This window comes from Musca autumnalis, unplaced genomic scaffold (genome assembly GCF_047663935.1).
Source record: "Musca autumnalis isolate F117 unplaced genomic scaffold, ASM4766393v1 scaffold_4, whole genome shotgun sequence".
Classification (NCBI taxonomy): Eukaryota; Metazoa; Arthropoda; class Insecta; order Diptera; family Muscidae; genus Musca; species Musca autumnalis.
This window is the reverse complement of record NW_027411977.1, coordinates 70,583,963-70,601,846: the sequence shown is the minus strand read 5'-3', so window position 1 is coordinate 70,601,846 and position 17,884 is coordinate 70,583,963. Positions and strand designations below refer to the sequence as shown.

The following is a 17,884-nucleotide window of genomic DNA, read 5'->3' as shown; positions in this document are numbered from 1 at the left end:
CCATACTATGGTGGTGGGTATAAAAAATAATTGTTTCTTTAATTTCTAGAACTATCGCGGAAATGATCTTCTAGAAGTGTCGCTGGAGTGACTTCCAAGAATAAATAAAAATAAAAAAATAAAAAATAAATAAAAAACAAAAATAAAAAATTTAATAAAAATATAAATAGAAAAAAAAATAATTTTTTCTTTAATTTCTAGAACTATCGCGGAAGTGACTTCCAAGACGACACGCCGGCGTGGTTCATTTCTTCACAACGGAGGTCACTTGAGGGTGACTTCTGCGACTATCGCCGCGACTGTTTTCATCGTCCTGGCGATCGGCAAAAGCCCTTGGTCAAGTATAAACCGTCTGCATTCGATTGATGAGCGAAAGATAAGCGCTGGTCCTTAGCACAGGATTTCGGCCATTTGGCAAATTCTTTGTGAAAAATAGTCTGTCGATATTCTTCACAAAGAATTTGCCAAATTTGTTGCGACAAAAACAACATTACCCGGGAAACGGTTAAGTGTACGAAATCGAGGAGGAATAAGTCCAAACAGAATATTAGATTATATTTGGAGATATGTAAGTGTGTCTGGAAGTGTGTTCACTTCCTTCTTTGTCTACAAGTCTATACCGAAATAGATTTCAAATTGAGACAGTTTAAAAATACTTTGGCCGAGCAGACAGACACTTTTTGTGCGTCTACACTCGGCGTGTTTGCCTGTCTGTGCTTTTTTGTTTGTCAGAAATCTATTTTTTGCTAAAGACATTGGTGTAATGTTATTATTGTTTTTGTTAATGACATTTTATTGTTGTTGTCGTTGTTGTTTTGTTTCTATGGGCAATGACGACGATGGCTGCTGATGAAGAAAGTGTAAGTTGATTTGGTTGATCACTACCTTTAGACAGGCAGCAGCATCATAATGATGGCGCTAATGATGATGTCGCAACATCACTGCCGCCAAAGTTGTTACTGATGTTTGTTTGTTCTTGTTGTTGTTTTTGCTGCTGTTGCGGTTATATTTATACATAGGTATGTATGTACGCAAATATATACGTACATACTTATATTTGACGCGATCTCTTCTTCTATGTACCCCAACCAGCTAACCAACCAGCAGCGGTCCTCATTTGAATGTCTACTAAAAGTACATCCGTATGTATGTATGTTTGTGCGCCAGTGGAAGCACTGCCAACCGAATGAATATTTTATAAAGTGATTCGGATGAAATATCGTCTGGCCACAGGGAGCCCAGAGTCGGAAAAATCACACTGATCTCCACACCGCACTATGGCGCGACGTCTATCATCCCAACCACCGCAAACTAACAAAACAAAAAGTAAAAAAAAAAAACAACAACAAATGACTCGTCTAGTTAAATGCCTAAATAGCAATGACAAATAAATAAAACTATAAAAATACATACATACATAGATATGTATGTACATATTTATGTAAATAAATGCGGTTCTTTGTACACCACAGGCTGTCGGGATTTTATGCGGCAGAAGTACAAAACAGAAGAATCCCCAAAAATAAAAATTAAACCACGATAACATATTGTATTTTCAAAAATTAAATATTTGATTAGGCCTTGCGTTTTGAGATAACCAAAGAGTGGCTAGAATTTTGTTACATGCTGAAGGATTGCCGGTCGACACCACCATGTACCAGGCGAACAATCTCGACAACATGTGGTATAACTTCGAGCTAAATCACCAATATATGAAGCCATGTAAGAGATGTAATTTCCTAGTCTATATAGCTGTATTTCAACATCTAAATAGATACGAGTTTGGATGTGGTTTTGGGGTAAGCCGAAAACTAAAACATCTTATCTCTTAGATTCACCGCGGCGAACAACAATTTAAATTGATGAAACATTCTGCAAGATCGGTCCTTGTGAGCCTAAACCACAAAAGGAAGTCAAGGACAAGTAAGAAAGTATCAGTCAGCTGCGCTGACGGAGATATACCCTCAGCCACAAGCCAAACACCCCACCGTAATGTACGGCCATACCAAATCATTGACTATACCAAACATTTTTATACCCTCAGCATTTATGCTAACGAGGGTATATACACTTTCATACGGGCAAAATGTGCCTCATCGAAATAATGGTTTTAGACCCCAAGTACGTTTGGACGAAATGTGTTTCAGACAATTTGGAGTTGATTTAGCCATGTCCGTCCGTCTGCCTGTCCGTCTGTCTGGCTGGTGCGCACGATAACTCTCGAATGGAGCAAGCGATTCGGTTTAATATTTGACTTTCGTAATATTTTGCCCTCCTTCGGTCCACTCCTTCCGGTACCTCCCCCACAAAAGTTCGAAAATGTTCGGAAAATTTGTGCGCACGATAACTCTTGAAGGGAGTAACCGATTTGGTCCACACTTTGTACATCGTGAAAGTTCTACCAGACTTAGATGAAGTTTAAATATGGACTCAATCGGTCCACTCGTTCGGGTACCTCCCACACAAAATTTCGGAAACCTCGAATCGCTTTGATTTTTGTTGTAGCAACTTGTATTCGCTGTCCCCCATACAACGGTACAATTTTCATAAGGGGCAAGTCCATACTTCCTGAGAAAATAGCCTGAAAGGTGCAAAAAACCCCTATGACACCGTGTGTAGTGGTTGGAGCGCAAGATAAATCTCGAACGGATCTGTCAATTCGGTCCAAAATTTGGCCTTCGTAATATTTTGTCCGAACATAGTTTAAGTTCGAAGATAAACCATGTCGGTCCACTCCTTCAGGTACCTCCCTCACAAAAATTCAAAAATCTTCGGAAAAAATATGCGCACGATAACTCTTGAAGGGAGTGACTGATGTAATCCATACTCTGCACATCCTAATATATCTCCCAGATATAGATCAGGTTCGAATATGGACTATATTTTTGCACTCATTTGGGTACCTCCCACACAAAATTTCGGATAAGTTCACTTTAAGACCTGCTCTCGAATCACTTTGATTTATGTTGAAGCGATTTGCATTCGCTACCTCCATTACGACAGTAAAAGTTTTTTCAGGAGCAGGTCCATATTTCTTGGGAAAACATCTCGAAAGGTGTAAAAAGCCCTATGTCACCATATGTGGCTCTCGAACTGTTCTACCGATTTGGTGCAACATTTGGTCTTCGTCATATTTTATCCAAACTTAGTTTCATGGGGCAATACCGGTCCCCAACTTCCGGTACTTCTCCCCAATATTTAAAAAATTTCACTAAAATGTTAGGATGATATCACTTGAATGGTGCAACCAATTTGGTCTAAACTTTGGATCTCCTAATATTTTGTCAAAATTTAGTTTAACTTCTAAAATGGCCCATATCGGTCCTCCCTAAGGGTACCTCCCCCATAAAAGTTCAACATTTGTGTTAATTCCTAATCCACATTTTTGTCGGCAAGTTCAAATGTTGAAAAGTGGCCCTGAAGAGACGCTAAATACATTCTATCTGTCCGTGGATGAAAGTTTCAATTCACATTGGCTGAGGGTATACCTCTGTCGGCAAAGCCGACTGACACTTTTTTACTTGTTAGTAACCAAACTTCTTCATAAAGAACTCGAAATATTAAATTACGTTAAACCAAGTTTAAAAGAAATGTTTGAAGTTGTTTAAGAGGTACATATCTTGCACAATAGCCATGTTAGTATGTGCCGGGAGGGTTTCGGAGCTTGGATGATTATCTCAGGAAGTATTGATTTACTCCGGCAAAAGATTGTACCGGAAAAGATTGTCGTAAATGAGGCTTTTAAAAAGAGAATTAAAACGATGCGAGAGTAGATCTTAAACTTCATTTTTTCGAATTTTGTGTGGGATATCTCCGAAGGAGTGGATATCGGTCCACCTATATTCCAACCTGATACATTACTGGATGAAATAATATGATGTGCAAAGTCTGCACCAATCAGAAACTCCCTGCGAGAATTATCTTGCGGATTTGCCATTTTGATTGATCCCTCAGTATTTCTTGGAACATTTAGGCCAATATCTCAGGAAGTATGGACTTGCGCAAGAAAAAAATTGTACCTTCGTAAAGGGAGCAGCAAGAACAACCCGCTGAAAAAAATTCAAGACGACCCGAGAGGAGCTTTTAAACTTCACTTTATCCGTATTTTGTGTGGGGGGTACCCGAAGGAGTGGACCGATATAGTCCATATTGCAACCTGATACATGAATGCATGAAATAATATGATGTGCAAAGTCTGCACCAATCAGAAACTACCTGTGAGAATTATCTTGCGACATATTGATTGGTGCCGTCAGGATTTCTTGGAATTTTAGGTCAAAATCTCAGTAAGTATGAACTGGCGCAAGAAAAACCAGTAAGGAAAGGATCAAAGTCGGGCGGGACCGACTATATGATACCCTACACCACTGTGAATATGTAAAATATAAATCGGAGCTATATCCAGATCTAAACCGATTTTGATATAATTTGGCACATTTATTTCCAGACCGAATTCAGTCACACATTCCAAATATCTTTGATATCGGACTTATATAGCGTGTTTGGTGCAGCAAATACGTGAAATCGGGCGAAAATATATATGGGAGCTATATCCAAATCTGAACCGATTTTCACCAAAAGCAATAGCGTTCTTCCTATGGCTAAAAAAGTTGTAGTCCCCAATTTTCAGCTGAATCGGACAAAAAATGCGACCTGTACGTTACGAACAAAAATACATGGACAGACGGACAGACGGACAGACGGACGGACATGCATAAATCGATGTGAGTGATTATATGTATATCCCCAAAAGGAACTATGGGTCTATTTCGTTTCCTTTTGTATGTTACATACAAATGCACAAAGATATAATACCCCTTACCACTGTGTGGTGTAGGGTATAAAAATTGTACCGTCGTAAAGGGAGCCGCAAGGACAACTTACTGAAACAAATTTAAAAACGTTCCGAGAGGAGCTCTTAAACTTTACATCATCCGAATTTTTGTTTGGGGGTACCCGAAGTAGTGGACCAATATAGTCCATATTCGAACCCGATCTATATATGGAAGGAATAATACTGTGTGCAATGTTTGGACTAAATCGATTGCCCCCTTCGAGAGTTATCGTTCACACCATTTTAAAGACAAATTTTGAACTTTTGTGGGGGAGGTACCCGAAGTTGTGGACCGATATGGCCCATCTTCGAACTTAAACTAAGTTTGGACAAAATAGTACGATACCCAAAATTTTGTACTAATCGGTTGATCCGTTCGAAAGTTATTGTGCGCACCACCTAGCCAGACAGATGGACGGACATGGCTAAATCGACTCCAAATTGTCTGAAACGAATTTCGCCCAAACATACTTGGGGTCTAAAACCGGTAATTTGATGAGGCACATTCGTATCAAAATGTATATCGTCTCCTGAAATGCCCAAAGACGTAACCCTCAAAGGGTTACGTTGAGGGTTACGTCTTTGGGCATTTTAGGTGACGATGTACCCTTTCTAGTATAAAGGCTGAGGGTATAACAAACTATGTAATGAAACATATGTACGAGGGGAAATAGAAAACTTTCTGGCATAGGCAACACGCAAGGTGGCCAGGAGTTATTTGACTTTTTTTTTAAAAGCTTGACAGTTTTTAGACTATGCGTACTCAGGACAGTTTGACATACGACCATATGTTGGGTTGTTTACAGTGACTTGAAAAAATCACTTTAAAAAAAAAAATGGAATTTACTTGTGAACATTTTCGTCTGATAATTTTTCACAATTTTCGGCGTGGATAATCACCGCAAGAGTATATCGATCATATTAATAGCACTAAGAAAACTTACTTACTTAGCTGGCCCATTACAGAACATTTGTTCCATAAGCCGAACTAAGAAGAGATCTCCATTTCTCTCTGTTTGTTGCTTCGCTTTTTGGAATACCGCGTCTTTCTATCTCTTTTTATACCCTGAGCATTTATGCTAACGAGGTTATATACACTTTCATACGGGCAAAATGTGCCTCATCGAAATAATGGTTTTAGACCCCAAGTATGTTTGGACGAAATGTGTTTCAGACAATTTGGAGTCGATTTAGCAATGTCCGTCCGTCTGTCTGTCTGGCTCGTGCGCACGATAACTCTCGAAGGGATGAACCGAGTTGGTCCAAAACTTGGCTTTCGCAATATTTTGTCCAAACTTAGTTTAAGTTCGAAGATTGGTTATATCGGTCCACTCCTTCCGGCACCTCCCCCACAAAAGTTCGAAAATTTTTCGGAAAATTTGTGCGCACGACAACTCTTGAAGGAAGTAACCGATTTGGTCCATACTTTGCACATTGTTAAATTTCTACTAGACTTAGATGTGATTCCAATATGGACTTAATCCGTCCACTCCTTCGGGTACCTCCCACACAAAATTTCGGAAAAGTTCAGTTTAGGACCTGCTCTCGAATCGCTTTGATTTTTGCTGTAGCAACTTGTATTTACTGCACCCCATACGACGGTATAAGTTTCATCTGGGGCAAGGCCATACTTCCTGAGAAAATAGCCTGAAAGTTACAAAAAACCCTATGACACCGTGTGTAGTGGTTGGAGCGCAAGATAACTTTCGAACGGATCTGCGGATTCCGTCCAAAATGTGGTCGTAATATTTTGTTCAAACTTAGTTTAAGTTCGAAGATAAGCCATATTGGTCCACTCCTTCAGGTACCTCCCACACAAAACTTCAAAAATGTTCGGAAAAATTTTGGGCACGATAACTCTTGATGGGAGGGACCGATTTGGTCCATACTTTACATGGACTACATTTGTCCACTCCTTCTGGTACCTCTCACACACAATTTCGGATAAGTTCACTTTAAAACCTGCTCTCGAATCACTTTGATTTTTGTTGAAGCGATTTGCATTCGCTGCCTCAATTACGGCAGTAAAAGCTTTTTCAGAGGCAAGTCCATACTTCTTGAGAAAACAGCCCGAAAGTTGTAAAAAACCTTTATGGCACCATACTCGTATGTAGTGGCTGGAGAGCTAGAACCGAATACTGTGTTCGTCCACACTTTGGATATTGTAATATTTCTTCAAATATTAGATGAATTTCGAAGGTGGTGTTTATTGGTCCACTCCTTCCGGTACCTCCCCCACAAAAGTTCGAAAATATTTGCTAAAATGGTACTCTCGATTTCTCATAGACGTAGCAACCGATTTGGTCCAAACCATGGATATCAAAATATTGTGGAAACTTAGTTTATGTTCAAATTTGGGTCCTATCTGTCCTATCCTTGTGGTACCACCCACACAAATGTTCAAAATTGTTGTGTGGTTTGAGGATCCTTTGTACATTTTTACTGAAGGTTTTCCTAGTGGTCCTGTTTACAGCGATATTATGTTTTTCGTAGGCTAGTGTGATAAAAAAGCCCTATAGATCGATATCCCCGCAATTTTTTTGAAAACCCCCCTAAATACATAAGTTTTTTTGGGAAAAAGGTATTTCAATCACCACAGGTTGAGGGTATATCTCTGTCAGCAAAGCCGACTGATACTTTTTTACTTGTTCTATTCCTTTTTCCACTTGTTTGCTTTATCGAAGCCTTGGCTTGAAGTTCTTTGTACGCCTTTTTAGCGGGTTCATCATCGTCCATTGTTATGGTATGGCCTAGCCAACGCAATCGTTGCATTTCGATACGTTTATCTATACTGATGTCGTTGTATAGCAGATACTGCTTGTGGTTTATACGACGTCGATATTCACCGTCAACGCAGATTGGCCCATAGATCTTTCGAAGAATTTTTTTCTCAAACACGCCAAGTAAAAAGACTTCGGAACAATGCATTAGCGCAGGTAGTATCAGTGTTTTGTAAAGCGTTGTTTTTGTTCGACGAGATCTGGCTTTGTTTTTAAGCGGTTACTTAAACCTAAGTAGCATCTGTTGGCCAACACTATTCTGCTCTTTATTTCACAAATGATGTTGTTTGTTGTGTTTATGGCGGTGTCGAGGTAGACGAAGTCTTTTATTACCTCAACATTATAGGAACCAACTTCCACTGTTGGTCCGAGCTATATGGACGCATTGCGCGTCGACACCAACAACTTTGTCTGAGTCTGCCAGACCCACTTTTGCTGATTCACCTTCGACCTTCTTAAAGGTATCAGTTACTTCCTTTACTGATCGTCCCATGATGTCTATGTCATCAGCATAAGCAAGTAACATGTGGCTATTGCTGTATATTGTGCCATTTTTTGGCATTTGCATCTCGTATAAACTTTTCCAGCAGGATGTTGAACGGGTCACACGAAAGACTGTCTCCTTGTCTGAAAGCTCTTTTGGTACTGAATTGTTCGGAGAGGTTCTTTCCTATTTTAACTGAGTACCTAGTATCAGTTAAAATCATCTTACTAAACCGAATGAGCTTTGGGGGGATACCAAATTCAGACATGTCTTGAAATACCTTTGGGCGTAGGGGGATGTCGAAGGCTGCCTTATAATCGACAAAAAGGTGGTAGGTGTCGATCTGCATCTCTTGGGTCTTCTCCAATATCTGGTCAGTGGGCAATGTTGGCAATGGTGGACTTGCCAGATCTAAAGCCGCATTTGTATGGTCCAATTATTTTATTGACCATATTCTTTAGTCGTTCACATAATATCCCTGACACTATTTTGTAGGCAATAGGGAGAAGACTTATGCCTCTATAGTTAGAGCATACAGTCTTGGCTCCTTTCTTGTGGACGGGGCACAGGATACTTAGTTTCCAATCGCCGGGTATGCATTCCTCCTGCCAGATGGTGCTAACTAGCTGATGCATACACCTTATCAGCGTGTTGAATCCGGGTTTGAACAACTCGGCTGGTAAACCATCGCCTCCTGCTGCCTTATCATTCTTTAACCGGTTTATTGCTGTCTTCACCTCATCTTGGATAGGCGATATACATTCAAAACCATCTTTAGGGATTGGATCTGTGGTATCTTCGTCATCTTCGCTACTATTGGACACCAACAGTTTGGAAAAATGTTCTTTCCATATCCTGAGCACACTATCTGTGTCAGTTACCAAATTACCTTGCTTGTCTCTACAGGAGTATGTGCCAGTTTGATGTTTTACTCTTTGGTAGAACTTTCGGACTTCATTCTGGCTCCTGTACATCTCGATTATTTCACACTCCGGCTTTTCAATTTCTGTCTTTTTCTTTGCGGAAAAAGCGTTTCTCCTCTCTCCGTTTCTCTCGAACCTCTCTCGTGCGCTACCCGTTGCTACTGCTTGTAGAGTAGCCCTATATAGCGCATTTTTCTCTTCGGTAGCAGCACGACACTCCTGGTCATACGATGGATTCCAAGCGTGGATTTTGAGGCTGTTTGCATGGAGTTGGAAATACTTTGCCATTGTGCTGATATGTTATCGGGGCGAGGTGTGCTTTGATTAAGCAATTGGGTCAGTTGAGTGGAATCTTAACGATGCCTAACTTTCGTGTTGTGTCTGTTCGTATTTTATTGGCTACGTTTAACCTGGTACGTACCTTTACCGAGTCTATGTTTGCTCCTCGAAACGAACATACATCCAACACGCTCGATGAATGTCTCCCGTCCATCACAACGTGAACAATTTGATTTCTGGTTTTCTGATCCGGAGACATCCAGGTGGCCGTATGAATTTCGAGATGTTTAAATCTGGAGCTGCTATCATGTTTCTTGCCGCTGCAAAGTCTATCAGCCTCATACCGTTGTCAGATGTGTCACTGTGGAGACTGAAGTTCCCAACTCTTGGGCCAAAGATATTCTACTTTCCAATTTTGGCATTAAAATCGCCTAGAATAATTTTAATGTTATGGGCAGGACAACGGTCGTATGCTACTTCTAAGTGCTCGTAGAATATATCTTCGATTTGATCGTTATTTTCTTCGGTTGGAGCGTGAGCGCAGATAATGCTAATGTTGAAGAAGCTGGAGAACAGAGAGATTACTTCCTACTAACTACAAATCCGCAGCGAAAGTCATGCTTTCTGTCATGGCAGCTATAATACAGTGCGTCACCTTTAGGTGTCGTTGTGACGCTTTTCCGAATCCATCGTATTTCCTGTATGGCAGTAATGTCGGTATTGTACATTTCAAGTACATCTGCCAATGATTGAACTGCACCCTCTCTATAAAGAGTGCAAACATTCCAGGTGAAGATTCGCAGATCATAGTCCTTAAAACGTTTGCGGGGGTCGTCAAATTCAGAGGGCATTGTTTTTCTTTTCTTTCGTTTTTTTCATGTTAGCTCACTACCTTTAACGGGTGTTAAAGGCAGCTCCCCAGGTGACACCACGGGGAGGTCAGTGTCCACTTGAGATCAAAGAGAGACCAAGATAATTCCTGGGCTTTTCCATGTTAAAGCCGGTCAGCACCGTTCCTTGGTATCTTTCACCCGCTACGTCACCCACTATGAAAAGCTGGTTTAATGAATTCAATCGTGGCCGACACTCACCAACAAATGAAAAAAAAATTAAGCCGTGGGTGAACGGATAATGCAAGATCGCCATGTTATATACCGTGAGTTAGAGACATAATTGGGCCTTTCTATTGCATGAGCTCCTGACCGTAAAAATGGATTTTTCTCGCTAGATCCATCAAAATTGGTCTATCGCTCAAAAAAGGCTCTTGTGGATTGGTGCAAAGAAATTGTGAATAGAAACAATCTCGGTGCTTCAAACGGCATTTATTGAATAGTCAAAGACCACGAATCTTGGAGCTATGCTGTTGCACAAAACGACCACGAAAACGCAACAAAATCGAATAGTTGTCAATGAGAACCGTACCTAAAATTTTTTGAACGACATTTTTGCAGAATATTTCGAAGCTGAAAAACGTCATCTTGTCGTACTTTTATAGCGGCTCTTAAAATAAAGGACGAAAAGGACATTGAAGGAAGAGAGTTAGAAGGTCAAAGTGCTCTACGAAAATAATCCTCATTCGATTCGACTGAAGACATGTCATCTCAAAAATAAGCTTAAACCACAATGAACAAAGATATAATGCCATAACGCAGAAATTCGACTCACGGCGGGTCTGTCTTTCGGCGTTCTTAATATACTCACCAAGGGCTTTCATCTCCAAAAGGAATTATCTCTGTCCCAAAATTTGTGTTCACAGTGTTATTAGCCTAAAATTTCTAAAAGCTGTAGTCGACTATGAACAGTACGAAGACCGGATAATCGATTATTCGTAATCGACAATTAGTCGTAGTCTATTATTATTCGTAGTCGACTATTAGTCATAGTTGACTGTTGGGTGTGCTGAAACCGTGTCGATTATGCTCGATTTTCGGCGGTTAACGAATAATTGAAAGTCGACTTTTAGAATACTCTAAAATAACCAACTAACCGAAAATCGAGTTTTAAATTTTTTACGAAAACCGAATATTCAAGAATTTATTATAAAGAGAAATATTAGAAATAGAAAATTTAAAAAAAAAAAATATTTTAGTTCTGCCATTTTTGCTGATGCCGATTTCAGGACATCAAAATGTAAAGTTTGCCAGAAGTCGGCATGGGGTGAAAAATTGCAATTTGTCAATTATTTTTAGCTCGAAATTGTAAAAAAAAATCAATTAATGCATCAAAGTCTAATTAATAAAAATAACTTGAATAAAAAAGGGTTTTATGTGATTTCAGGCTATATTAGGCACAGTTTGAAGTGTGTACGTTTGTGGCATTACGACAATTGGGTAATAACTACCGATTGTAGCCACGAACGCACGAACTAATTTATTTAAGCAACATATTTAAATTTTCTTATTTTTGATGCAAAATTAACAGGAATGTCAACAAATAATTTAAAAAAAAATTCAGTTTATGTTACAAACAAACCTAAAAAATATATTTTATGTGAATTCCAAATGTTCACAAAATCTTTAATTTATTTATTTTTTAAAAGCAATATGGATTAAAATATGAATTATTTGTTTAAAAGCGTGTCTTTTGTTGTTCAAATGATGAAATTATAGGATTTCTTTACCAAAATACGATGTGCAGCTACTGGACAATTGGAAAGTGGAGCCGACTACTAGAAAAAATCACTAATTTACTAAATTCACATTTTTCTAAAGTTTTGTAAGAAACATTAAAACAAATTTATATCATCGGAAAGTAAACAAAGTCTTTAAGCAAATAAGCTTTACTTCATAGCAATTAGAACATTTTACTCGGAATGACGAAGGATTGAAGTTATACAAACCCTTAAAGTCCCGACTATTGGTACATGTACCCTCTGCCACCATCAGAAAAGCATATAAAAGGTACTCCTATATACCCTCTTCCAAAGAAATGGAAAAGAAAAGGGTGTTTCTATAGACCCTTCCAAAAGAAAAGGGTTCTTTTATAGACCTTTCGAAAACGAAAGGGTTCTTCTATAGACCCTTCCAAAAGGAAAGGGTTCTTCTATAGATGGAAAGTGTAATTTTAAAGACACTTCCAAAAGAAAAGGGTGCTTCTAAAGACCCTTCCCAAAACAAAGGTTGCTTCTATAGACACTTCCAAAAGGAAAGGGTGCTTCTATAGACCCTTCCAAAAGGATAGGATACTTCTATAGACCCTTTCAAAATGAATGGGCGATTCTATAGAACCTTCCAAAGGAAAGGGTGCTCCTATAGACCCTTCCCAAAACAAAGGTTGCTTCTATAGACCCATCCAAAAGGAATAGGTGCTTCTATAGACCCTTCCAAAAGGAAAGGGCGCTTCTATATATCCTTCCAAAAGGAAAGGGTGCTTCTATATATCCTTCCAAAAGGAAAGGGTGCTTCTATATATCCTTCCAAAAGGAAAGGGTGCTTCTATATATCCTTCCAAAAGGAAAGGGTTCTTCTATATATCCTTCCAAAAGGAAAGGGTGCTTCTATAGACCCTTTCCAAAAGGAAAGGGTGCTTCTATAGACCCTTTCCAAGAGGAAAGGGTGCTTCTATAGACCCTTACCAAAAGGAAAGGGTGCATCGGTAGACCCTTTCCCAAAGGAAAGGGTGCTTCCATAGGCCCATCCAAAAGGAAAGGGTGCTTCTATAGACCCTTCCCAAAGGAAAGGGTGCTTCTATAGACCCTTCCAACAGGAAAGGATGCTTCTATACACCCTTCCAAAAGGAAAGGGTGCTACTATAGACCCTTCCAAAAGGAATGGGTGCTACTATAGACCCTTCCAAAAGGAAAGGGTGATTCTGTAGACCCTTCCAAAAGGAAAGTGTGATTCTTTAGACCCTTCCAAAAGGAAATGGTTGTTCTATATACCCTTCCAAAAGGAAGGGGTGCTTCTATATATCCTTCCAAAAGAATGGGTGCTTCTATAGACCCTTCCAAAAGAATGGGTGCTTCTATAGATCCTTCCAAAAGAATGGGTGCTTCTATAGACCCTTCCAAAAGAATGGGTGCTTCTATAGACCCTTCTAAAAGGAAAGGGTGCTTCTACAGACCCTTCCAAAAGGAATGGGTGCTTCTATACACCCTTCCAAAAGGAAAGGGTGCTTTTATAAACCCTTCAAAAAAGAAAGGGTGCTACTATAGAAACTTCCAAAAGAAAAGGGTGCTACTATAGACCCTTCCAAAAGGAAAGGGTGATTGTATAGACCCTTCTAAAAGGAAAGGGTGCTTCTATTGATCCTTCCAAAAGGAAAGGGTGCTTCTATAGACCCTTCCCAAAGGAAAGGGTGCTTCTAAAGACGCTTCCAAAAGGATACTCTGCTTATGTAGAACTTTCCAAAAGGAAAGGGTGCTTCTATAGAGCTTTCCAAAAGGAAAGGGTGCTTCTATAGACCCTTCCAAAAGGAAAGGGTACTTCTATAGACTCATCCGAAAGGAAAGGGTGCTTCTATAGACCCATCCGAAAGGAAAGGGTGCTTCTATAGACCCTTCCAAAAGGAAAGGGTGCTTAAACAGACCCTTCCAAAAGGAAAGGGTGCTTCTATAGACCCTTCCAAAAGGAAAGGGTGCTTCTATAGACCCTTCCAAAAGAAACGGGTGGTTTTACGGACCCTTGCAAAAGAAAAACGTACTTCTGTAGAACTTTCCAAAAGGAAAGTGTGCTTCTATAGACCCTTCCAAAAGGAAAGATTGCTTCTATAGACCCTTCCAAAAGGAAAGGGTGCTTCTATAGACCCTTCCAAAAGGAAAGGGTGCTTCTATACTCCCTTCCAAAAGGAAAGGGTGCTTCTATACACCCTTCCAAAAGGAAGGGGTGTTTCTATTGACCCTTCCAAAAGGAAAGGGTGCTTCTATTGACCCTTCCAAAAGGAAAGGGTGCTTCTATAGACCCTTCCCAAAGGAAAGGGTGCTTCTAAAGACGCTTCCAAAAGGAAAGGGTGCTATAGACCCTTCCCGAAGGAAAGGGTGCTTCTAAAGACGCTTCCAAAAGGATACTCTGCTTATATAGAACTTTCCAAAAGGAAAGGGTGCTTCTATAGACTCATCCAAAAGTAGAGGGTACTTCTATAGACCCATCCGAAAGGAAAGGGTACTTCTATAGACCCATCCGAAAGGAAAGGGTGCTTTTATAGACCCTTCCAAAAGGAAAGAGTACTTCGATAGACCCTTCCAAAAGGATAGGGTGCTTAAACAGACCCTTCCAAAAGGAAAGATTGCTTCTATAGACCCTTCTAAAAAGAAAGGGTGCTTCTATAGACCCGTCTAAAAGAAAAGGGTGGTTTTACGGACCCTTGCAAAAGAAAAAGGTGCTTCTGTAGAACTTTCCAAAAGGAAAGTGTGCTTCTATAGACCTTTCCAAAATGAAAGAATGTTTCAATAGACCCTTCCAAAAGAAAAGGGTGCTTCTATACACCCTTCCAAAAGGAAAGGGTGTTTCTATTGACCTTTTCAAAAGGAAAGGGTGCTTCTATTGACCCTTCCAAAAGGAAAGGGTGCTTCTATAGACCCTTCCCAAAGGAAAGGGTGCTTCTATTGACCCTTCCAAAAGGAAAGTGTTCTTCTATAGACCCTTCCCAAAGGAAAGGGTGCTTCTAAAGACCCTTCCAAAAGGAAACTCTGCTTCTATGGACCCTTCCAAAAGGAAAGGCCGCTTCTATGGACCTTTCCAAAAGGAAATGGTGTTTCTATTGAACCTTTTAAAAGGAAAGGGTGCTTAAACAGACCCTTCCAAAAGGAAAGGGTGCTTCTATAGACCCTTCCAAAAGGAAAGGGTGCTTCTATAGACCCTTCCAAAAGAAAAGGATGGTTTTACGGACCCTTGCAAAAGAAAAAGGTGCTTCTGTAGAACTTTCCAAAAGGAAAGTGTGCTTCTATAGACCCTTCCAAAAGGAAAGAGTGCTTCTATAGACCCTTCCAAAGGGAAAGGGTGATTCTATAGACCCTTCCAAAATGAAAGAATGTTTCAATAGACCCTTCCAAAAGGAAAGGGTGCTTCTATACACCCTTCCAAAAGGAAAGGGTGTTTCTATTGACCTTTTTAAAAGGAAAGCGTGCTTCTATTGACCCTTCCAAAAGGAAAGGGTGCTTCTATAGACCCTTCCCAAAGGAAAGGGTGCTTCTCTACACCCTTCCAAAAGGAAATAGTGTTTCTATTGACCCTTCCAAAAAGAAAGGGTGCTTTTATAGACCCTTTCTAAAGGAAACTCTGCTTCTATGGACCCTTGTAAAAGGAAAGGGTGTTTGTATGGACCCTTCCAAAAGGAAAGCGTGTTTCTATAGACCCTTCCAAAAGGAAGGGGTGCTTCTATGGACCCTTCCAAAAGAAAAGGATGCTTCTATAGACCCTCCCACAACATCCCCGAAGGGAGACTTTTCTCATATCACTTGTAGAAAAGTTTTTCATGACTGAAATACTAAGGAAATGCAAGGCAACATTAATTTGAGGTATTTTGCCGCCGACGAAAATTTCGATGTTATATTAAAACCTATCGAGCTACAACGATTGCGCTGGCTGGGTTTTGTCAATTGGATGGATGAATATGCCACCATCAGAAAAACATATAAATATGATCAATTTGACGGTAGACGCCCCAAAGGGAAGACCACCACTCTGATGGAAAGAGCAATTTAAGAATGATATCGTAAATCATGACATCCAAAATTGGAGAAGTCAATAAGAAGATCTGCGCGTTTAGAAATATGCATATTCTTAGTTCCGCTTATGGAGCAACACATTCTATTTAGAATTTAAAGCCATCTAAGTATGTAAGTCCATATATCGACACCGCCTGATTACAGGCATTTTGAATTAAAAGCCAAATTTTACAACCTAATTGGCTACAATTTTTCGTTATGTGTTCTCGGGGGGTAAAACATTTCCTAATTTTTTAAAGCGAAGAACTATATGTCGTGTAGATCTTGCTTCTAGTTTTTCTCGTATCTAATACCTACATACATATTTCGAATTCTTTCCTTATCCCATTGTTAGACAGTGTAAGCACTCGCTTACCAACACAAGCAAAGATACGGCCATATTAATATAGTGCATACCTCATTGGAAGAATCGTAAAAATTATTTATTAACGTTATGCGAATCCTCCGCCAAACAGGTTAAGTTGAAGTTGAAACAGCATCAACAATTTAAGCATCATCAGCAGCAGCAACAAAACAAGCAGCATCGGCAACATAAGAAACAACAGCAAATATGCATACAGCAACAACAACAACAACATCACAATCACCATCTATAGAAAAATAAAGAAATCCATTAATGAAAGGAAAGGTAAAGAGGCACCAAACCAAAGTTAACCTTACGAATGGAATGGACCATCGCGGACAGACAACAGACTATACAAAAATATGTTGTATAGGCAACGAAACGGAAAAAGGGTTTTAGCAAAACAACAACAGCAACGAAAGAAAGAAAAAAAACACACATCAGCAAATTCCAAAAAAGACAATGACTTCGGTATTTTTTTGTGAGCATTTTTAGATTTTTCTTGGAAAAGCACTGTTTTGTTTTCTGTGTGTTGTTGTGTTTTTGTTTTGTCTTGGCCAGGAAACATCTCGGTTTTATTGGTTGTTTTGGATGTTGGCTGGCTGCCTGGCTGGGTTATGCTGGGAACGAACACAACAACTGCAATCAGTGCAAAAACAACATGCAACAACAGCAGCAACTTCGTCGGTATTGGCAACGACGACGACATTGGCGAAAAGAAAACATGAAATAAAAATAAAATGAAAAATACGATCAATAATAAGAAGGCGATTGTGTTGTTTTGATCCGTCGTCCATTTCGTTGAAGGGGCGAACATTCTTGGCCGTTGGTCCATTGCCCCGTCCCTCCTTCCGTCCGTTTAACTTTACTCCCCCAGCCAACAATTCGCCTTTAGTGATGGCTGTTGTTGTTGCTGCTGTTGCTTTTACTTCTGATGATGAAAGTTGTGGCCGCTTTCGATGCTGTGGGAGATTTTTATGCGATGGTCGCTTATGTGAAATGTTAAGTATGAAAAGATTAACAATATTGAATTTGTAATTTGATTACCTTTTTTCCACTGGCATCGTTGTGAACACACATACAAGCCTACAGACCATTCTTTGATTGCGTTTGCATTTTGCCATAATTATGTATAAACACATACATACATACATACATATGTACATATATTGCGGCAAATGGCAAAGAATTTTAAAGAATCCTAACCAAAATGTATGAAATTTAGATTTAACAAGAAAATCGCAAGTTATTTGTTTCCTTTTTTATTTTCCAGGAACATAACCGAATCGAGCCTAACATAATACGAGAGCACTTGTATTGAAGTTTTTCATAAACAAACCAGTAAGGAAAGGCTCAAAGTCGGGCGAGGCCCGACCTACATCACTGTGAATATGTAAAATATATATATGGGAGATATATATAAATCTGAACTCCATATAATATTACTAGACCAAATTCCGTCACACATCCCAAATTCCATCGAAATTGTAAATATACATGAGAGCTATATCAAAATCTAAACCGATTTCGATCTACGGACAGATTAAATATAGTTAGGGTACTTACAGCATTTTGTG

At 39.5% G+C, this 17,884-nt stretch overlaps 1 protein-coding gene across 1 annotated transcript in view; it reads left to right on the top strand.

Annotated features, from left to right (window-relative positions):
* Positions 1-16,560, top strand: part of LOC141402976 (uncharacterized) — a 78,021-nt gene extending 61,461 nt beyond the window's left edge. The window contains exon 2 of the mRNA XM_073985104.1: positions 16,420-16,560. Within this exon, the coding sequence (XP_073841205.1) occupies positions 16,420-16,560 (141 nt within the window). The remainder of the gene's footprint in view (positions 1-16,419) is intronic.
* Positions 16,561-17,884: the final 1,324 nt, after the last annotated feature.